General features: G+C 41.8%; 2 protein-coding genes across 15 annotated transcripts in view; one reads left to right on the top strand and one right to left on the bottom strand.

Annotated features, from left to right (window-relative positions):
- Positions 1-5,854, top strand: part of srcin1a (SRC kinase signaling inhibitor 1a) — a 113,480-nt gene extending 107,626 nt beyond the window's left edge. For 13 of the 14 annotated variants that reach the window (XM_051941590.1, XM_051941593.1, XM_051941594.1 and 10 more), the window contains one exon: positions 173-5,854. In XM_051941590.1, coding sequence (XP_051797550.1) covers positions 173-178 — 6 coding nt within the window. In that variant the 3' untranslated portion in view covers positions 179-5,854. The remainder of the gene's footprint in view (positions 1-172) is intronic. The other variant, XM_051941586.1, reaches the window with a different exon arrangement.
- Positions 5,855-5,965: 111 nt separating this feature from the next.
- On the bottom strand, positions 5,966-22,660 carry fmnl1a (formin-like 1a). Its single transcript, XM_051941599.1, has 25 exons — positions 22,033-22,660; positions 17,085-17,168; positions 16,611-16,697; positions 16,434-16,507; positions 15,657-15,740; positions 15,429-15,569; positions 14,518-14,626; positions 14,207-14,283; positions 14,032-14,125; positions 13,646-13,720; positions 13,443-13,553; positions 11,229-11,378; positions 11,018-11,119; positions 9,022-9,670; positions 8,807-8,931; positions 8,501-8,703; positions 8,167-8,401; positions 8,015-8,083; positions 7,848-7,928; positions 7,639-7,768; positions 7,387-7,550; positions 6,978-7,079; positions 6,796-6,891; positions 6,519-6,633; positions 5,966-6,393 (listed from the first exon to the last, which is right to left on the bottom strand). Exons 1-25 carry the CDS (start codon positions 22,216-22,218, stop codon positions 6,329-6,331), a joined length of 3,408 nt encoding a protein of 1,135 aa, XP_051797559.1. The 5' UTR covers positions 22,219-22,660; the 3' UTR covers positions 5,966-6,328.
- Between the last annotated feature and the right edge of the window lie 234 nt (positions 22,661-22,894).

Raw genomic sequence — 22,894 nt, 5'->3', positions numbered from 1 at the left:
AATCTCCTGTGTTTGTCTCCTGTTCTTGTTTCACTCCCCCCCCCCCCCCCCCCCCTCCACTACATGTTTCTTCTGACACTTTTCTGCGGCGCCACCTCACCCACCCCGTCACCCCGTGTGATCCGCCCTGCACCTCCCGGCCTGCCCGCCTCCTGCACCCGTTCCCCTGCAGCAGTGAGCGACCTGTCCAGCCTCTTCAGCTTCTTTCTCCTCCTGTTCACCCGACTACAGATACACACATCTGCCCTTTTTACTCTATCAGCTGTGTTTGCATCTCCAGTGTTGACTCCGAAATATGCTCTGAAACCCACTCTGTGTGCATTTGTGGAGGAATGTTAGTGTGTGTGTGTGTGTGTGTGTGTATGCAAGCATGCTTGCACAGGCATGTTTGACGGTAATGGTAAGGGAAGGTGCTGCAGGCCTCAGTGCCCAGCCACGACCAGTTTTAAGACTTTTATTTGCCATGATTTCCCCTTTCACCCCTGAAAGCCTCATCTCTCCTCTACCCCCCTCCTGTCTTCTTTGTCCCTGCTCCACCTGAAGGCCTTGGGGACCAACAGCACCAGTGGCAGTATTGAGCCATACCTCTCTGGTATCAAAACGGGCATTTTTTCAGGCCGAGTGGCCTCTCCTGCAGCAGCGTTTGCCCCTGGCCTGAGGAAGTACCCCAAGGAGGGGTCAGTGTCCTCCCTGACAGCCTCCTCAAGCCAAGCAAAGGCCCTCCTGGCAAGCCTGACTGCCTCCGGCCTGAGCGCTGAGGCCTTGCTTCTCTCCTCCACCCTCCGTCATCACCGCCTCCTCCGCGAGCAGCGAGCCTCCTCCCTGCCTCTGTCCAGCAGCCAGTCCTCCTCCTCCCCTACTCCCCCCGCCACCTCCTCCTCCTCTTCCTCCTCACCCACCACCCCTACTCCGTCCCTCTCTCCCTCCCCTCCCACCACGTCGAATTCCTTCACCTTCTCGTCTGGGGTTCTCAAGCACAGCCGTCGTAGCCTTGACAGCTCCAGCCTCAACAGCTGCAAGGATGGTGGCGGCGAATAAGGACCTCGCCCTCAAGTCCTGGTGATGAATCGGAGGAGGGTGACGACATGGAAAAACGCAATGTAAGCACATCACATCACAAAATAAAAGGAGAAAATAAGTACATCATGGAGAAAAAAAACACTTTTTTTTTACTCATCTGGACTTTCTGGCTCCTTTTTTTCCTTGTTTTTCCTCCTGATTTTAGATTCACTCCAATCTGCAGCCTTCATAATTTCATGGCAACATCCACGGCACTGTAAATGGAGCCTTCTTTCTCACTCTGATCTGCTTCCATAGTTCCTCTGCCGATCTCCCACGCTTTCATTCTGACAGTTTTTCCGATAGAGAGCGCACAGATGTGCGCGCTGTAAGCTGATGTGCTCTGGATGTATTCGCTGACAGTACCGTCCTCACATACACACCCTCACTCAGCGGGTTGTTCGTGGCATAGATGAAATATCTAGACTGTGACTTTGATCATAGAAAATTAGAGCTGCAATAATCACCAAGTCAGTCCAGTAGTTGTGTGTGTTCAGGATAATGTTGATCTCACTTACCTGCATCACCTGGCAGAATGTGAGTCTGTCAAGAAAATGTAAAGAAAAAAAAGAAAAAAATCACAGGCAAGGTGATGATTGTGGTTTCAAGCTGTTTTCTGTTTAAAGGGGCATTTGTGGCTTTTTCATGCATCGCCTGTGTTTTAAACTCTGAACTGGTGCTATATTTTCCCCTCTGTTTGTACACACTGTGTGAAGAGTTTACACGATTGTTCTCACTCCCCTGTACATTCCACTGTCTGGCTTTAGCTGTATGTCACATTTCAACATTTATACTAGACGAAATGAAACATTAGCGCCGGTAATTAAGAACAATTACAGGTGTTTTTAATTGAAAATTGGACATGACGGTATATTCACAAAAGCACAGAGCAGCGAGCAGTCTGGAAACAGCATATCTGTGTTTAAAATGCAACGAAGAGGCACAGTCAGACAAACAGAAGGGAAAAATGCAATTGATGAATTGTATACAAATGTTTTTTTGTTGTTTTTTTCATATGTGTACTAACTAGTTAATTATGACAATCAGGATGTTTCTACAGTAGCATCTCTACAGTTTGCTCTGGCATTTTCCACGCCTGACATCGAAATCCATCCCAAAGACTCAAGCACACACGGTGATGAACATCACACACACACACAGTCTGTCACACATGCACTTGTAAAGCCAAGTTGTACAGCACAGACTTTTTTTTTTCTTGCAAATCTTCTGTGACGACTCATTTGAAGTCACATCTGTTGCACCACTGATAAAGAGCACTCTGGTAAAATATGCCATATTGACCAGAACGTGAATTTCACCCTTTAAGGAATCCAATCTACAGACTGATAGATGTTTTCTTGTGGGGCACTCTGTGTCTTTTGAAGTTCAACGTTTTATCTGCCAGGAAGTTTTCATCAATTTGCAGGCCTCATTAAAAAGCAGAATACCCACTTTGAGCAAAAAAAAAAAAAAAACGCATCCTTAGATGACGCTCAGGCATCTGACATCGTTTGAGCGCTCGATGAAGATAAAAACTGTTAATCAGCACATATTTAGACTTCACTTAGAACTTTGCTATTAAAAGGGCCCGAGAGGAGAATATAGAAATGTAAAGCAAGCACAGTTTCCTCTTCCTTGCTTCTAATTTTGTGAATCTGGTTCACTACGAAAAGCACAAAACTACAAATGCTTCGTGAAAGCAACTAAAGACAACTTCCCAGCGTGTTAGATAAACTGCACATCAGGTTGCAAGATACTGCTTTGGTTTTATTACCTACATTCTGAAACATTTATGAATGAAGACAGTGACAGTAGTTTCTGATTATTTAAAGCACATCTAAAGCCTGTCGGTGTAAACCCCTGCACGAAGAGCCACTTTGAAGCTGCCTGTCCCGTGTGTGTTTGCCTCAAGGCCGCCTGCTGGGGAGGTGACGAGGTAGAACGGACAGTTACAGACAAAGTGATTCTTTTCCGGTTTTGTTCCTCGGTATGACTGTGTGAAATCGATTCTTTGTGGCATTGAGATTAAAACATGTGCTAAGGGGCTCGTGTCAAAGAGTAGGCAGCTTGAGGAGAGGGGATTAGTTTTGGGACATGTGTTTGAAGGCTACTTTAATAAGGCCGGCTTTGACTCGGCCCTGTCTCCATCGAGAGCGCTTGCGATATAAAAGACCCAAAGAGATGAGAGGAAGAGTTTTGACAGTCAAGAGAGCTGTTAAGCAGCTATTCTTTCACTGCCCCTTTCACTTTGCTTTGTCTTTGGTGCGGGGCCTCTCTAAAATAAAAACCACTTGGTTAGACGAGGACAAAGACTCAATTATGACCAATGTGTGCAATATGTAATTAGCACTCTTGCAATTTTACCAAGCCAGTGCTCTTTGCCTTTGACATACTCCTGCCTGTTTGTCTGCAAGGACCTGTAACCATGTTTTTCCCAGTGCCTCTAAGACTTGCCAGAAATCCCCGAGTAATCTTGTATTACAGTATTAGATCAGCAGCAGTGACAGAATAACGCTTTTATCCAAAGAAGATGCCGCGAGAACTGGCTTGTTCCCAGTTTGTCGCGGAGAAATAAAGGAGAAACAAGAAAAGAAAACGGCACTTGTTATGCCGAGTGTGTCAGGTTGCAGCGGTGGCATTTGACTAAACACTCCCCCAGCTCGAGGAGTGCGCAGAAACTGCAAGCTCACAGCACAGCGAATTAAGCCTCACCCTGGGTGCTCTGTAGCTCTGCCAGGCAGGTTCAAGCCCTGGGTTTCATATTGAGTGAAGTCAAATGAAAGAAATTCACTTACTCATGCTGTTCCACGCTCAAATCCATAACTCTCCAAGTTAAAATTGCTGCATTTGCGTCTGGTGAGCGTTGGGGAGGAAGTGTGCACGCTTGGCTGCTTTCCCCAAGTAAAGTCTGAGATGAAACCCCCCAGAATCGCGTGACTTTGCTCTCTGGACTGATTTTTTTTCCAAGACAAGCGTTAGTGGGCTGTGATTTCAACATGGCTGGAGGCTTAGAGGGCATGTCGAACACGCTCGCAGTGGACGCCTCTGGCAATCAGAAAAACTCATGCAAACTTGAAATTAAAACATAGAAGAAGTATACATATATAAATATATCTAAGTGAGATGTTTGTGTATGATATAATTGTGAAGAAAATGTGATATATATATAGGCCTAGATTAAATTATATACTGTAAAATGTCATCATCTCTTCTGTTTTATATATTAGTGACCATTTTGTACAGATTTTTCTTTTTTAATTCATTGAGAGAGATATTACATTTCACACTGAGATTATTTATTCATATGCAGAACATTTTTATATTTGTTTAAAATATCTGTATAGATAACAGTTAGCCTCTGTAATATACACTGAAGTTCATTTTTAAATTCTAGGATTTCCTTTAAGGACACTGAGTTGGATTTAATGTAATTTTGATTTCTGAAAAGCTCGTCCCTGAAAACGCTCGTCCAGCTCGTCTGTAATTTTACCTCCTTATGTGAAGCGTCACTTTAAGGTATAAGAAGCTGGACCAGTGCCTGTGTGTAGGGGCTTATTTTGCTACTATCTTTTTTTGTGTGTGTGAGGAGATCGTGTTGTTTACTGTACCTTTTTGGTCCGTTTTTTTTTTTTTGTTTGTTTCACCCGGTTCCGTATTTGTGATTCAGGTGGTATTTGTGATGTTGGAGATGGTCAGAAACACAGATATTGTAGTGACTACTGTGAAAGGTCTGTTTATGGGCCCAGAGGCTTCATATGAGGCCTTGCTGCTTTGACAAAAAGTGAGTTACTTGGCTTTAATTTATTTCTGTGTCATGTGTTGCATGTGAACAGGAATGTTGATGCTCAGTGCAGAAGGATTCAGAGAGGACAGGCTATTAATATTAACAGGTGGAAGTTGAGGTTGTTGCACTGAGTGGCTTTAGGTAGCAGTGAAGCTAAACTATAAAAGCTCTAAAACCACCGAGATGGATTAATAAGAGAATTACGTGGAGCTGTATGAATTTAAATCTTTTCTTTTGCCATTTTATCTTTTCTTTTTATATATAATGAACCTACATTCTATAGTATGTATATGAGATTTTTACATGAATGTGTGGATGTTCAAAAATCTTGGCATCAAAAGTAGAAAAACAAAAATTGACTTGTAAATAGGCCGAGTCATTCCTAGCGAGTTCAACAAAATTGTTATGTCCAAAAGATGTTTTATTAATAAACTATGACGATGGGTACAAAGGTATATACAAAACAATGCATGTATAGTCTCAAGCAATCGCACGGTGCAGTTGATTAAAAAAATGTCGTCTACTTGTTTTCTCAAAAGAGTGAGAAAGAAAGCGGGAAGGAGAGGCGGTTCTAATGTTGAGAGGTTTACAAACAGGAAGAATGAGACTTTATTTTGCTAACTGTGACGCAGGCATGTTCAGTTTTTCTGTGACGTTGTGTGACGATGATGGCTGAGAGTGTTGAAAGATTCCGAAAGCTTGAACGCACCCCAACCAGAGAAGTCGCCAGCGATGGTGTACTCTGTCCACAGAGTGAATCTCCCATTTGTAGAGTAGTGTGATATAAGAACAAAAATAATACAGAAAATAGATCTATAATATAATGATATATGAAATTTAAAAGCCTACTGATACTGGAGATACTAATTTATCAGTGTGGATGCCATGATATTCTGTGAGAAATGTGTGTGTTTTTCCTGTGAGAAGACCGCAGGCAGTTGAACCTGCCTTCTTTTGTACATAATTTGCTGTGATTGTGTGTCCAATAAAGTGCAGCTCTCTTGTACAGTCTTGGTGTCTGATCTTGATATATTATATTGATTTTGTGCTTCCTTGTCAGTATATGATTTTATTTTGCAAAGCAGCAGGTCAAACCTCTAATATGATGAAGAAAAACACAGATAATGGTTAAAAACTTGGTTTATTTTTAAAATATAGTCATGATTTTTTTTTTTTATTCCTTAATTAGTGGCAGTAGTACAAATTAGAGCATACAAAGCCATGGGGCACCACAGAAAGATAGCTTTTAAGTAATATTTGGAATCAAATTCAGGACTGTTCATTCTTTAAAAAATACTTCCAACTTAATTCTATTTACAGAGCAAACACTAAAATATTGTTAATACACACTGCCATATGGCTAATTATATATTTTGATAAATTGTATGTACAGCACATTTGTAAAGCCTGTTCTTCTTGCCTGTATGTGTGAGTGTGATTCCAGTTATGTTTGGGGAAAAAAATAAATCTTTAACCAGAAGTGGCTTAAGTGTCCTGGCGCTGCGCGGGCCGACGACCATCTGTTCGCCTGTATGGTGTGTTCCTCAAATCTGAAGGTGGAGGGAAAAAAGGATTTGAATGCAGAATCTGTACCCACATTTAAATATCAAATGTGCAGCACATGAGCTTAATATTTATCCAGGTGTCTCCTGCAGGAAGCAGTGCTTTACCGTACCTGTGATGATGTCCTCCAGAGCGCCGTCCTTCCCCTCACGTACTGGCGGTCTCACCTGCCTCTTCTTCAGCTCCGCTATCAGATCCATCTGGGGCATCTTAGGCATCATAGGACCCTAGTGGGAGTAAGAAATTAAAAGGATTTTAAGTAAATTTAGACTTGCTGTCCTCAAAGACTTTAAAGGTTTTGACAATGTTGCTTTAATGTGCTTTAATCTTGTAAAAGAGCACAAAAGATATTTGATGAATAACTTCTTAACATTGGATCATCTTCTCACCTTTTGTGATCCGGCTCTGTTTGGTGATGGTGACTCCTTGGCCTCACGACTCTCAAGCTCCATTTTCTTTTTATGCTCAATCTCTTGCTGCGCTGTCTGCATTCAATCAAGGGAAAAATGATTTACACGCAATGCAATAAGGTGGAATTAATAAATATCACAACCCTATCACACTCCCTCACCTTATAGGCCTTTACGAAGCGTGCAAACAAGGGGAAAAACATGGAAGGCTGCGTGGTTTTGGGGTTCTCTCCGAAATACTCCACCACAGAGCCGTAAGCCTCCTGAATGGAGAACAGTGAATGTTTAAGAATGGGATGTTCAGAGTTATATATATGTTTGAGATTATCTGAATCACTTGGAAACAGAGTGGTCTAACCCATTTTCTGTAGTTTTTGAGAAAAATGGGTTAAAAGTTTTGTGTTTCAAGAATGGTCTAAGCACCACTGTAATGCTAATTTGGGTTGTTGGTTAGACCACTATTCCACTAAAATCTAGACCATAAAGTATAACAGAAATCACATAAAACTCAGTTTGGATTTTTTGTGGGTTAGACCATTCTGCTTCTAGCTCCCTTGTCTAAAGGCTAACCTGTGCTGTCTTGCTGTCCTTGACCAGAGATTCCAGCTGCTCGCTGTTTGTTTTAATGAATTCCTTCAATACAGGGCTGTCATCCTGCACCAGGAACTCCTTTTTGGTCATCTCCATTCCCCGTTCTAAGGAGCGGATATCTTGCAGAATGCTGTCCAGGGATACTGGCAAGGAAACAGAAATTAGTTTAAACACATGCCGAGTTTAAATAAACAAGCTGCGTAACCAGTCAGCCTGCATGTGTGTATGTACCAACGGCTGCCTTGTCCACAAAGTGTAGCTCCGTGTGGAAGTTGGCCAGGTCAGAGTATTTTTCCTGGATTATATTGGTGATGAAGTGAAGTAGCGTCTGTGAGCGATCAGTGGATTTGGTTTCTAACAGCTGGAATGAAAATACAGTGACAGTTGATTTGAAGTTTCCTTGAAGTGAAAGAGTAAATCTACCAATGAAAGCTACTTACAAGGTCCAAACTCTGCAGCCTGAACCCGTATGCTGCTCCTCTCTTACTGCTGTTCATATAGTTACCAAAGGCGAGAACAATCTGAAACAAAACACAAGAGATGTTTGGTAAAATCACACTAGTTAGAAACTGCTTCAGTATTTATACTCAGGTTTAGGTTTACTTACTTCTAAGATCTTTTTCAGTTTGGCTGAGGACTTGATGGACATGGAGGCAGCAATGATGGAGTTCAGTTGCTGTGGATGAAGTGAAAACAAAATCAATATGTCTGTTTGAAATCTCCTTTAGCCCAAGTTACAATGCATTTAACAAAACTGACCGGCTGCAGGCGTTTCACGGTTTCTGGGAAGTTGCCCATGAAAGTGAGAGTGTTTATTCGTTGGTTCAGACGAGGGATCTTCCCGAAGCGCAAAACAAATTGGTCTTCAAGAGTCAGCTCCTCCAGCGGTCGGCCTTCTTTCTCGTAGTTCTTAAGAAGCTTCATCTCAAAGTCTGATGGGATGAAGGGTTCAAGCAATTCCAGGAAGTCTAAAGACAAAGACTGCTGATCGTACCTGCACAAGCAAAAGTTAAGGTTAGTTTAAGCATCAAAGAGTGTGTGAGAAAGAGAGCGTTGCAGGAAGTAGCTCAAAAAGGTCAATAGTACAACTTACGTCTCTATGGCGGTGCAGATATTAGATGGGTTCATTCCCCCCTTGCGCAGAGTGATTGCAAGATTCTTGGCCTTGTTGGCGTCGATCAAGGAGGTCTTGCTGGGGGCCTTCTGGGTCGTCTTTGTCTTCACCTTGGACAGGTCTGTTGGATTACCCTGGGCTCTAGTCTTGAACTGCTCCTCAAACATCTCCATGTTCAACTCCTGTTGGAGACGTAATGAGAGTCAGAGAAAAGAAAGTGTGCTCACAAAAAAATATCGTATGCTGTGTAGTAAGATGTGGAAAATGGTAGATGTGTCTCCTTACCCCTAAGATCTGCTCATCATCTAGCTCGTTGAAGACTGTGCCTGTCACCTGGTTTGGTTTTAAAGCCTGCCAGTTTAACAGCGGCATCCTGAACTTGGTCTGAATAGTCTTCTTGCTCTTGAATCCTGAGGAAAAAAAGAAACGAGAAACAGTCACATCTTCCATTGCTGGCAACTTGTGGCTATACTTTTCAGATTTTCTGCCAACTATCTCACCAGGTTGAGCACCTCCAGGAGGAGGTGGTGGTCCACCACCAGGAGGCGGGGGTGGTGGTCCACCACCAGGAGGCGGAGGGGGAGGTGGGGGTCCAGCACCAGGTGGTGGAGGGGGAGGTGGGGGTCCAGCACCGGGAGGTGGAGGGGGAGGTGGGGGTCCAGCACCGGGAAGTGGAGGGGGAGGGGGAGGGGGAGGTCCAGCACCGGGAGGTGGAGGAGGAGGAGGGGGAGGTGGGGGCACACAACCTCCTGGTGGAGGAGGAGGTGGTGGAGGAGCAGCAGCAGTCTGCCCTGCACCACCAGGAGGGGGAGGTGGAGGAGGTGGCACAGGAGCGGAGGCAGGAGGGATGGATGGTGAGGGAGGAGAATCAGCAGAGCTTCCAGGTGGGGCGGCTGCAGCTGGGCTTTGGACGTATTCAACCACTGTGATGGGCAATACCTGGATGTCCAGACCTCCAGAGGCGTTGCGGCCCACCTGGATCAACCCTTTGTCCTGCAGCTCCTGGATCTTCTGCTCCAGCTCTGAGGGCGTCTGAGAGATGGAAGTACTGAAACGCTCCCTGTCCTTCTCCCTCTCCCTGTCCAGCTCACGCTCTCTTTCTCTCTGCTGCAAAGTGCTGACCTGAGAACACGACTCTCTCAGGCTTTCCTATAAAACACAAATGCAAACATAAAAACATGGCTTATCTCCACAAAGAGCATTAAATGCACAGACTATCACAGAGTTTTGAAAGGGATGCATGTTTGTAGTGGCTCTGGGATGTGACATCAACATGGTCAAATACACACAAAGGCAGCACTAACATGCTGCTATTTGCCAAGTAATGGTCAATATGTTTGCCATTGTAATTGAGCATGGTACCATTTGCTAATTAACAAAAAGCATAGCTGAGCATGATGGGATTTAGTTTGGTTTTAAATAAATAAAGTTGGACCAAAAAAAGTTTTGACCTTGTGGCGGTGCAAGATGAACAGTTACACGATTGTGAGTTAGTAAAAGCTAAAAGTCATCCTGAAGGGGACATAAATATGCATGCAAACTTTCACTCGTAGCAGCACATCAGTGGTTCTTAAACTTTGTCTGGTAGGCTCCCTGTTCAGTAGCCAAAGTTCACACCCCCTTATCTCACTTTTCTTTATCAATCAATAACAATGATATAGGAAGCAACTAATAAAAAAGGAGTGGAGGTGGATTTCAGTGAAGTAAAGATCAGAAATTCATCATAACAGTATTTTTGTTATATAAATGTCCATCCATCAATCAATCAATCAATCATCTATACACCACTTAATGCTCATTAGGGTCGTGGGAGGGAGGAGGTGGAGCCTATCCCAGCTGACTTAAGGTGAAGGCAGGGGACACCCTGGATAGGTCACAAGTCTATCACAAGGCTACATATAGAGACAAACAATCACACTCACATTCACACCTACAGACAATTTAGAATTATCAATTAACCTCAGCATGTCTTTGAACTGTAGGAGGAAGCAGCAAGGTGAGCCACCAAGCCACTGTGCAGCCCTTATAGAAATACATGCATTCAATTTAGTGTCACTCTATATTTTCCCATTGATCATCTGTGCCTCCATTGCAGCAAATTTATGCCCCAGCAGGGGGGTCTGACCCCCAGTTTAAGGACCCCTGCACAAGAGGAAATCTCTGACAATCACCAAAGTATGTCACAATGTAATTATGTTTCATCCACATTTACAAATGCCATGCTAATCTATCCAACAGCTGATATTTCAGTGTGGACAAAAAGAGTCGACCAATTAGCATTCTGCTAACATGGGGATAATGAAAGGTAATTTAGAAATTCATTTAATAAGTGCAAACACTTTTTTATTGAAGATGATTAGATTTTTAGTTTTAAATTAATACTATTAAAGTAAATTGAAATGCCACTCTTATCTAAACACATCATTGTGGTGATTGCACACCTTCCTTGGCTAATTAATCTCATTAAACACTGCAGCGTTATGAGGCAGCACTCACTTTGAGTAGCTCCGTCTCCTTGGTGGCCTGCATGAGCTGAGTCTCAAGATCAGTTATTCTCTCCACGGTCTGGTTCTCGATGTCCTGAAGTCGAGCATTCAGCTGCAACACAACACAACATGCTATGACTTCCTTTTATGCACCACACTGCAACCTCAAAGCCTCGTTTTGTTCATTGAGGTTCCTCTTATCCTTTTATTTTGTGTCTCACCTGTATGTTGTGTTCCTGTAGCTCGTCCACGTGCTCCAGCACCCCGCCTCGGTTCTCAGCATCCTCCAGCAGAGCTCCTACATCCAACACGTTGTCCAGGTAGGCCTGGATCTGGACCTGCAGCTTCTCGCTCTCTGTTACCTTCAGACGCTAGTACACAAACACAAACAACAATGACATATTACATGAATAAACGATCGCTTACAAAAGATGCTAAATATGATTTAAAAAGAATCATATCTCATATTCACTGCATGCTAAAGTAATGTCATACATGTAATGGATACATTGTGCATTTCACATACATTAGCACATCAGTTTATACTTAAATATACAAAACAATGGAGTGGGTAAAAAGGTTTTAAAATGGAGTTCCCAAGCTTAAATTTAAAGATTTTGATGGAGGGAGAGTGAATTGCAGCTTGACAGCTATTATTCTGTGACTGGGAGCTTATGCATCTGATAAAGAATTGAATGTCACACATTATGAGCAGCTGATAATAAATCTAGCAGGCTATAATACCCAACAGAATATAATTAGTCTAGTGGTACAATGGGTGGTTCACTGACTGCAAAGTTAAATCACAGAAACGTATTTAAAATATTGCTAAACCAAGCTGTATAGAGAGTAAGCAAGAAGCAGATGAACTAAAAATGTATTTGTCAATATACTTTTGATTTTCTGACATGGAAAGACAATGTCATTTAGAAAAAAAAATTCCAATCAACATTTGCTTCCAGTGTGAAAGAGGATAAGTAAAGAAAGAATGTGCACTAAGAGGAGGATAGCAGCAGCCACATCCTAATAAATAAGGGGGAATGGACATCAAATTTGACCCCAAGTTGTTTAAAACTTTAAATAATAAAGTTTAAAATAACATTCTTCTTCTAAGGCATGAGTCGAGGTATGCAATAGGCGCTGTTTGTTTGTCATCAAGATTGCGCAAAAAATACTACTCCAAATGTCATGAAACTCGGTGGTGAGATAGAGCACAAAGAACACTTGATATTGACAAGAGGATATGTTCTCCAAGTGCCCTTTTAGTTGTAGTTTTCATTTCTTTTTATGAGTCTGACTTTGTTCCTTTAAACCTGCAAAATATAACTTCCTTTTGGCTCCCTTTGGGCAGTCTTAACAGCTTGTGAAAACAAAATTTCACATCCAGCAGTTATGGAGCAGCATTAACATTTATCTGAAATCATATTGCAATTCACCTGGCAAATAAAAAAAAAAAAATCTAATGCTTCTTTCTCTTTTAGCTCCCCTTTGGTCCCTACCAACTCCTGAGGGAAATATCTGGGTCTTTATCTGCTGAATTCTCTACTCTGTTCACCAGCTAATCACCATTTGTCTGTTTCCTGCTTGGTACAGTGGGCTTTTGAAGCGTTCCTCTGCAAACAGCTGCTACAGTCAGAAACAGCTCCATGAGGTCAGTAACAGTGGACCAAAACATTAAAGCTGCAGGCAGGACTGTCAAATAATGAGCTAAACCTCGCGATAAAGCACTTTAAACCTGAGGGGAGCTAAGGTAATAGTTTGCTACAGGTTCATCCATAGACTGTATATATAGTGGACGTAGCATCTGGCTCCAGAATTGAAGCCAACCCGGAAGTGTCAAAAACTTGCAATATCACGCCGTCCGTTAGGGTTGGCTCCAAAAAGCTTTTGCTCTATAGAACCCAATTCATTTTTGGAAAAAATAAAATCTGATAGACTGATTTTCTACAGCTCAGGATTTTTTTCCCGTTAGTTTTCATGGTCAAAATGAGAGATCAGTTGGCCGATCTTAAAATAAATCAATACTGAATTTTAAATAAATCGTTAAAGTTGGCAGAGCCAGGGGGCGTGGCTATACTTGATAGACAGCAACAGAAGCCTCTGCGGTAAAATGTGGGTGGGATAAGAGAGTCCTCAGCCAATCCTGCCCCTAGTTGCTCTCCGATCCAGTCTGTTTGATGACGCTTTTTACGTCACTGGCTCCAAAAAATCCAAAACGGCGACCAGGAAGTAGCAAAATCCGGGCTTCATTTTCTCGGCGTTGAAACCAACGGGTGACGTCACGGTTAGTTTACGCCTGGGTTCATCACGATCAACGTTTTTTCAATTTATAATTTGCTTTTCTAAAATTGTCCACTATTGCAGCTTCAGATATCCCGGTCTTGTGAGGTAAGGCATGGCTTTCTTTTTTGTTGTTGTTGTTTTTACATACTCACCTCTAGATATTTGTCTAATCCAAGGTGAGTGAACTCATACTGCAGATGGACACGGAAGTTCATGTTCTCCACTGAGTGGACCACAATGTTGATGAACTGCATGCATGCAACCTGTAGAAAAATGCAAATTAAATCACACTTGCATCTCCAGTCTCTTAGTCCATCTGCAGCCAGTAGTGCAGGCAGATAATTAGTGATCCTACCATGAAGTCAATGTTGTTGTCGTCGTTGATGAAGTACTCCATCAACTTCTCAAAGCGGTTCCTTTCTCTGCTCACCTTAAAAGAAAAAAGAAAAAAGAAAACTTGTCCAATTATGCATTTTAATTGTTGCCCACATGGGGGCATGAATGCAAAAGCCCACATCAATGCGCATACACACTGAGGGTATATGCTGTACCTCTGCACAGCAAGTTCAGAAACACACACGTATGACTTTAATACATGTGCTAAAATTATGAGCACGGTGTATGTGAGTCACAAGATGAGTAATGAAATAGGGGAAGTTTGAAACAATGGCATGAGTGAACAACCAAAGTCAAATCCGATCTGGGCAAAAGAGTGAAACTGACATTAAAAAGTCATTTCACCTCTTTGAAGTTGTCAAAAGCAGAGAGAATGATGTCATGTCCTCCTCTGACGAGACACACGGCAGCCAGCAGCTCCAGAACGAGAGCTTTGGTCCTGTCACAGCAGAGGAGGAGTTAGATAAGGATCCAGACAGACGGATAAGTCGAATTGTGCCTTACATACAAATAAACTCACCTGGGATTCCTGCTGTTGAGGCTGAGAGTGATTTCGTTCACACAGCGTGGGTGAGTCATCACCAGGTTAAAACCAGACTAAAATTGAGGGGAAGATAAAAATAGCTGCTTAAAAGGAGTTTATGGGATGGATGATGCTGGAAAAGTGACAATAATGAGGGTCAAATTGGTGTTAGATGAGTGAAACAGCAAACAGATAAGTGTATTTTTCTTTACCCAATATCAAAAAATTCCCTTGCTTTGGAAACACATTTGAGTGGCAGATTATGAGTTAAGTGGCTTGTTCACACTGACAGTCAATTAGGGCGCTACCTGGTAGTTCATGATGGCTCGCAGACACATTATGCACAAATGTACGTCATCTCTCTGGGTGGAAGAATGAGACTTCTTGTGCATCTTGTTCCCCAGAGTGGAGCTTATTCTACAAGGGAACAACAAACATAAGGAAGCATGAATAGAAGCTGTGAAAGGCAGAGAAGCCCCAATACAGTATGCGCAAATAGTTTGAAGTCAAGGCCGAGAAATGTTAAGATACATGAAAAACAGCTTGGAGCACACTTGTCACTATGACATGCAGCTTTGTTTTGGGCGGCCATTGTGTCTGTGTGGCAGCTGAGATGTGGCATCAGGTAGAAGGAAAATGGAAAATGAAATACTTGACAAAAGAGCAAAAGAGTGAATGAAGGAGAGAAACTGAAGGATTTGTTGATGCAGTTTCAAGAGGAAGCCGTGTAGAAGTAATATGGCCATGAAATGAGACGAGCAACAAGAACAGATTGCAGTGCTCGGAATAACAAATGCATATTGATTAGGTTATGCAGCCTATTGCACGATTTGTTTCATATCTTAGAGTTACACTCTTCACTCAATCAGACAAATAAATCAAGGTTGTCAGGATTTTGTGGGATTGTTTATGTCCGTGATGATGAAAATAACAAAATGCTAACATTCATCATCTTCATAGAACAAAAGTAAGCAGCAAAAGATTACAAAAATAAAAAAAATATGACATCTGAACCCCTCTGTGGTACTACAGTATTCCACCATCACACCACTTCTGCTTTGCATGATTCTATTTTCTCACTGTAAGGGCAACTATATATGCTGGCAGTTCCTTCTTTAAATGGGAATCCATGACGTGTAGTGCATGTTTAATAATTTGTACAAGATCTATGGATCTGCAGCTCTCTTCCTTGCTGCTGCTGTACCTCACATTTTCTTACCTGACAGTCAGTGCACGTGCAGCCCTGGTCATCCCATGTGAGTGAGTGCTGCTGGGGCTTTTGGTCAAATCTTCCATTGACCTTTCTGCTGACTTTTTTCTGTCTGACACCGTGCCGTTTTCCACAGTCTCCATATCAAACCTACAAAATGTGCAGATACGTCCTTAGCGATACTGGTAGGAGCTCAATCACACTGTAAGACAGTTTTTATAGCCTGTTCATACTCACGAGGTGTCGCTTTGTGCATGAGACAGATATTCTACCAGAACATCCAAACCTTTATTCTGGTCGTTGAGAAACTCCTGCGCCCATCTGTGGTAAGAAAATATAATAAAGCATGAGGACTGACAAATAGTTGTAGAAATATATATATATCGTATAGCAGATAATAGGCTCAGATTGTGCTTAAAATTAAATTGTGTGACTTTAAAAAGAAACAGTAACACAATCCTTCAAAACCATGTGAATTCCAATCAAACACACTCTTGCTTATTTCACAACACTCAGAGGTTTTCAGTTACTTTCTTAGTGGTTGATGTTTGCAAACCATATACTAATGTTTGTGTAACTACTATGACTGAGGCAGTTGTTTCTTCCTTATGTGACTCTTATGCTACATTTTAATCTTGTTTGCTGTATTTCTCCTTTCTTGAGCACCTATCTTAAAGTTACTTTTCAAGTTTTTGACCACTAATAGCATCATAAAGCCCAAAAAAAAAAAGCCACCATATGTAATTGAGTGCAAAGGAAAAATAATGCACATTTCTGCCACTTGTTGAACTGCCTCGTCCACTGACTTGCTGTTGGTGGCACTTAATGTAAAAGAAAACTCTATGTTGCACCGAACAGGTTGAGCTAAACTAAAAGAATACACCGAAAACAACAACAAAAAGAAACACTAGCAACACTGGAAAAAAAAAAATTCGGCACACTAAAACCTACATTAAAATGTTTAATGCTTATTAATCAAACGGCCATCAGTTCGGTCCAGCTTATCATGCTCACCCAATGTGATTGGTGCGAAGGGATATCTCCAAATTTTTGAGAACCTGAGTGGCATCTTGGATCCTTTTCTTTAGCTAAAGAAGCAGAAAAAATCATAAGACATTCTTGTGTGGGCATAAAAATGAGATGCATTAAAATATATATTTAAAAAAAAAAGCAGGTATTCTTTCTACTGACCCTACGAGTCACCCCTCCTTGATCCTGGTAGAAGCTCTTGATCTTGGTCAGGTAAGTGGATGGAGGGCTCTTCACCTGGAAACGCTCCTGTAGAGGAAAGATTCACAGAGAACAGAGTCAAAGCTGGCTTTTGACACAGTTCATTTTATCCGCACCCCTACCAGATGACTGGGTTTGGTGCACTTTACCAGCAGGCAGCATTCGAGGCTATTCTTGCCTGTACTGTTAAATACAACAGACGCAAACCGCTCTCTGTTTCCATGCCGACGCCTCTACAAGTTGCCACCACAGAAACTATGCTGCAGGGTTTTCAGACTGCGCTCTGCTCTTTACCACACACACACAATCCACTGTGTGCCGCTACGTACTTTCTGTCAACTCTGTCCCAGTGAGGGCACACACTGTTCTGTGTGGTGACGTATGTTGAGGTTTAAGTTTAAAACCAACTCATTATCAACAAATCAAACCTCTTACCTGATCACAGACTAATTCCCACTTCTTGTCATTGTCATATTGACTCAACAGCGCCAGTTTATCCGGAGGCAGGTTCATGTAGCTCTGAAATGGAGAGAAAAGAGGTTGTTTTAACCCCCACGTGATCAAATGGATTTTAAAGTTTATGTAAGAATGGGATTAAAAGAAATTTTGTCACACTTCACTTTAGCCCCCTCAGTTTTGTCCAGCACACAATTATTTTACTGTATGCTGTAATTGCTTTGTATTTCCTCCCCCTGTGCAATGATATTCAAATCTACAAAACCACACATGCACTTTCGGAGCAAAGCAGAAGGGCGGTAACTACCTGTTGGAAGCACGGATGACTCAGTGTTTACATGTATGTAATGATGGTTGTCAATAGGTACCACGCACCTCAAAATATTTACATGTTTGGGCCATAAAAAATAAATTATTGAGCTGGATGTAATCTAATCTTAAGTCCGATTTAACTAAATATAAACTTTAAAAGACATGTTTCTCCTTTGGCATCTGTTTACATATTAAATAGCATGTTTTTAGCATTATCACATCCTTATTTATCATAAACGGTTCAATATATCTAGTTATCTTCTCAACTTTATACTTTCTACAGCTCAAGAGCCCCCGACACCTCCAAAGTTTTTCAATTCAGGCTGGCTCAGTCATCTGAAGAGTTGATATATTAATGCCCCAAAAGGACAGTTTCAATTTGAGTTATCACCTTCAACCTACAGGGAAATGTCTCCTGATGGAAAGGTCATTTCCCCTTTAAAGGTCTTAAGAATTAAATCAATTGTGAACCTAAATTAAGTCTTATGAATGATTCGTAATCAGGGGAGTGTGTAGGGGGAAAAAAAGACAAAAAGTTATTAAAAAGGAAAAGAACTGGAGAGAAACCGCTTTATTCTGAGACTTAAAGTGCTTTATATGACTACTTATAAACTGTCGAAAAATATTCCTATATATAAATGTTTTCCTTTAAGATACTTTTTTATGCAGTTCTCCCTCCTCCTTTTAAACAGCGACGCTTTACGAACAAGTCGATTAATTTCAGTTGACTCTTGGGTGTGGATTTAGAATCTACCCGTGTGTGTACTCAAGCAGCAGTTTGCAGTTTCTATTTCACACACTTAAAAAAAGAGACATGCAAAAAACAACTACACAAAAAAATAAAACGGAAATAGCATGTTGCTTTGGTGCTGAGGACTCAAAGCTTCATTCTTGATGGTGTAAGGGAGGGGTCCTGAAGTGGGTTTTGTGGTACAGCACTTTTCAAAAAATGATCATGTGACTAACTCAGCTTCTATGAACATAAGGATCAAGTCAGGTCCCTCAGTTTAGAAACAGTGCCGAAATAAAGAAGAACTTCTCTCCACTTCTCATTTCCTTGCAGAGGTGGTGATGCAAACTTTAAAGTCTGAGTGTGGCTCTGTCTTAGAGACGTTGGAAATATTCTGCTGAATACAGAAGTGAGGTCATACTTTCAGATAAAGCCCGGTAGGGTGCAGTAGGCGTGAAGCAGCACAGGCCAACTTTGTTCATTTTATGGGCGAACCCAACATGTTGTACAAATATTGTGAAAGTAATAACCCCAAAACCACATCACATTCTCTTCTCTTCCCATATGATGGTATTTCTGTGGCTGAATTGAATGCATAGTTCATTTATTGAATCCTAATACTAAAAAACTTTGTCAGTAATGACTCTACCAAGGAACGACGGAGTTACGTGACAATTGGCGTACATTTGTCCGTCTGTACATTACTCAAAAACGGATTAACGGATTTGGATGAAATTTTCAGGGAAGGTCAGAACTGACACAAGGACCACCTCATTAGATTTTTTGCTGTGATGCGGCTTATAGTCTGGATCCATGGATTTGTTAAAGATTTCTGTATCATTGCGAGATAGCGGCATGTGTCACTGTAACTATGACTACAAGTGAACACTACGTCAGCTGCCTGCTGACGATCTCATGATTGCGATCTTACTTCAAATCCCCAACTGCAGACTTATCAAAACTTATCCGTTGGAAATGATACAAGGAACAACTGATTAAATTGTGGTGGTGTTTCCGAGTCCCATCAATTCCCCTCGCCCGCTACATATTTAGGTCATGTGATTCAGTATCCATACAAAATGTACACACGCATAACACACGCCTGTGCTCAGTGCAAGGTCATTCTGTTTGTGGGTAAATTTATATTACATGGCCACATTCTATGGTGGCAGGATTTCTGCCACGATTTTTTTTTTTCAGATTTCAGCTGTTAGAAAAGATACAACTGAACAGCCTTGGCGGAGTACTGCGCTCTCTGAGTGCTTTTCTTGTTTTGGTTAGAATTTATCTTGTATTTGGTAATTATTAATAACTATTTGTATTTAAGTTACAATGAATGCAACAAGTCCTACTTTCCTTAGCCTTACTTTTTAAATAATTTAACATGAGGCTTTTTTCAACAAAATCTTATATATATAGTGCAGTTAGAAAACAGAAACATGAACTGTGCAGTCACAGTCTGCGGTACAAGTTTCTACTTGAACTTAACACTACACCTAAGATAACCATCTCCTGAAATAGTCAGCAGTCTGCCTGAAAATGAGAAGTTAATTCACTAAGATGCTTAGTTGAGCCAACTTGTATATGTTTGCATGACTAAATATTACAAACTCATATTTTACTCTTTAAACATGATTTTTGTTGGTTTGAAAAGACTTTCTGTATTGCCTCGGTGAGGATTTAGGTTTGTCCACCTTGAAATCTCTTGTCGATCACTAAAAAACAGTCAGCTTCACCATGTCACCCCAACTATATATTCTAAGTTTAATCATGTCAGATATTTGTGCAAACAACTGAGAAACTTTAATTTGCATAACTCAACATTTTGAGGAAGAAAAGTTACAAATTGTTTTAAGCTGGACACTCTTGTTCATTTTTACAGCGCAGGCAAAGTGGAAAACCAGCTTAAACTGTCATAGCGAAGTGTTGGTCCACCAAATTCCACCTGAACAGCTTCATTTCACCTTGACACTGATTCTACAGGTCTCTGGAGCATTACTGGAGGTAAGAACACCAATTATTCCAAAAGGTATTCAAATCGAAATGCAATCAAATCAAATAGATCTTTGTTGTCATCGATTACTGATGAGACGTCGTCTCCCAGTAGACTGGTCAGCAGTGATTCAACAATCTGACCGCCTGAGGAATGAAGCTTTTCATCATTCTTTCTGTCCTTCCTTCAACACTCCTGAAACACTTCCCCTATGGCAGTAGATTAAAGAGTTTATGAAGAGGGTGTGAGGAGTCTCTGATGATGGTCAGAGCCCTGCTCTTGCATCGGCTCTGGAAAAGCTCCTGAACAGAGGGGAGGAAACTCCAATGACCCGATCAGCTTCCCTGAATATCCTCTGCAGGGCTTTTCTGTCTCACATACTATATCCACTTATTTGGTGTTTTGACGATGGTGGTGGAGAACGCTGTCTCGCACGTTGGTCCAAAAATCTCCTAGAACTGTTCTGTTCGGTTCAGATCTGGTGACTGTGAAGGCCAGTGCATTCGATTGATATTATTTTTGTTCTCATCAAAACAGTCTGTGACCTTCTTGTGCCACAATGGATGGAGGCTTGTAGTCTTGGAAGAAACCACTCAGAACAATGTTGCGGTTAAAATTACCCCTTAAAATCAGCAAACAGTTCCCAGCAGAACCCTGTCCCTGGAATGGTCAAGCGTTCAGGTTCTCCTTTAATTTGTCACCCAGCTGTAGCTCAGTAAAACGTCTAATATTTCATTTCATTTCTTTACACTGAAGCTGAATTTTCTTGATTTCTGAACCTTCCATTCACTCATAATCAAAACAGCACAGTCTGGACAATTGATGGTGTTTATCATCACAGATTTCCATCCTATAAGTCATGCTGTTGTTCTTTTGTGGAGCATGACAAGAACGTAAAGATGAGAATGTTTCATTTTTCTGGAGTAAACTGAACTCATTTAAGTCTTGAGGTTGAAGAAGCAAAACTTATATATTTTTAACTTCCTAATGAAACTGGTTGAAAAATACCAGCATGACACCACAGTTCAAAATCCTGTTTTTTTTTGTCTGCTTCACTTTTTGACCTCTTTATGCTCATTAACATGAACTACAATACCCTACTGAATAAAAACCTGATCTTTAGCTGAAGTGACATTCTTCTATGCTGTGACTAATAAATTAGACTTATGTTTGTTGTTCAGTACAAATATGTAGCAAAATAATGTCTCAGGGCTATGCTAAGTACTAATCACGGGTTTTTCTGCTTTCCAAGTTGCTGTAAGACTGGTGAAAGAATGGTGAAACAGTTGTTTTCCGGTCCTGTGTTCTCTCTCATGTAAATATGTGTTGCTCAACTTCCCCTTGGGGCCAGCTGCCCGTGCAGGGGACTAATCATACAATTCCTAGCCCCACATTTTCAAACCAAACAGAGGGAAAAAACTCAATATCGATGCATATGGAGACTTGTCAATAGCACTACTTTGAAAGTGATAGCTGTACTTTGAATGGAGCAGTTATCAGTGACCTTTGTGAAAATATAACAGGACAAAATGACAGGTCATTTGACTCTCTGCTAAATCACATTTTGTAAGGTTTGGCTCTCTCTGTTCGCCTGACAAATGACTTCAGATATTCCAGAAGACTGTAAACAGAAAAAGGCTGGCATCGTATCCAGTGTGTACTAAGGTAAAGTGGGTTTTTGGCAGCAACAGTGAGTTAGAGAGAAAAACAAGACTCAACACTTGTTACTTTAAGCAGCTTCAAATTACAGCTGATGAATTTGGTGTCGTTTTTCACTGTGCATCTCAATCACATTTACCTGCATAAGCACCCTGCTACAAAACCTCATGCATAATCTGTGTGTTTTCGTATACCATTAGGGTGTGGGCCCCCCCTCCCGCACAGCCACTCACCAGCACCACATTGAAGCGCTCCTCCAGCTCATCCTCTGAGGGCATGGGAAGTTTGGGGGTAGCCGGCTGCTTCTTCTGCAAGGTTGGTGCGGGGTCACTCATCGTTGGAGCTGCCCCGACTGAGTTCCTGGCCTCTCGGCCCTCAGCCGGTTCTTGCTCCAAGCCCCCTGCAGCCGCATTCCCCATCACTAATCTCCACAAGTAATCCAGGAGGAAAGCTTTACACAAACCCTTTTCCTCTAAGAAATCAGTGTATTCCAAAACAGAGTGACGAAAGGTGATCACTCCAAATGATAAAAACAAGAAGACCAAATTGATTCTTGGGCTTTCGGGTGGAAAAACACCAAGTCTCTGGTTTACCAAATCTGCCTCGGTCCTGAGGACAAGGCGGGTGATGAGAAAAGGTAGGCCGTCCTCATGCTTGCCCTCTCATTAGTCAACTCTGTCTGCAGGTTCCTTTGAGAATAAGGTAAGAAGCCTTGTTAGGGCCTGTTAGAACTCTAAAAAAAAAAGACCTACCGATGTCTCACCCCTCTATTCTCTACCCTGGTTGACCGAGAACTCCTCTGGTGAGTGCAGCATTGAGGCCTGCGTGTGAGAGGAAGGAGAGGGGAGTGTGACACACTCTGTAACACAGACAGAAACCACAGAAGCGCAAAAGCAGAAGAGTAACTTCCTGTGCATGACAGCAACAGAACCTTGGGCGGAGGACAGGGTGGAAGATAAACATTCTAACCGTTATGCGTACCGTGCACGTAGTAGGTGTTTGATGAGTAAGATAAGGTAGTACAGGAATGAAAGAAAGCAGAAAGTGTCCATGGTTGGGTGTGTTAACAGATCATCAGGTGTAGCTGTGGAATTA

The sequence above is a fragment of the Acanthochromis polyacanthus genome, chromosome 21, assembly GCF_021347895.1.
Source record: "Acanthochromis polyacanthus isolate Apoly-LR-REF ecotype Palm Island chromosome 21, KAUST_Apoly_ChrSc, whole genome shotgun sequence".
In the NCBI taxonomy this organism is placed as follows: domain Eukaryota; kingdom Metazoa; phylum Chordata; class Actinopteri; family Pomacentridae; genus Acanthochromis; species Acanthochromis polyacanthus.
Note: the sequence above shows the minus strand (reverse complement) of the source record. Positions and strands in the feature narration are given on the sequence as shown.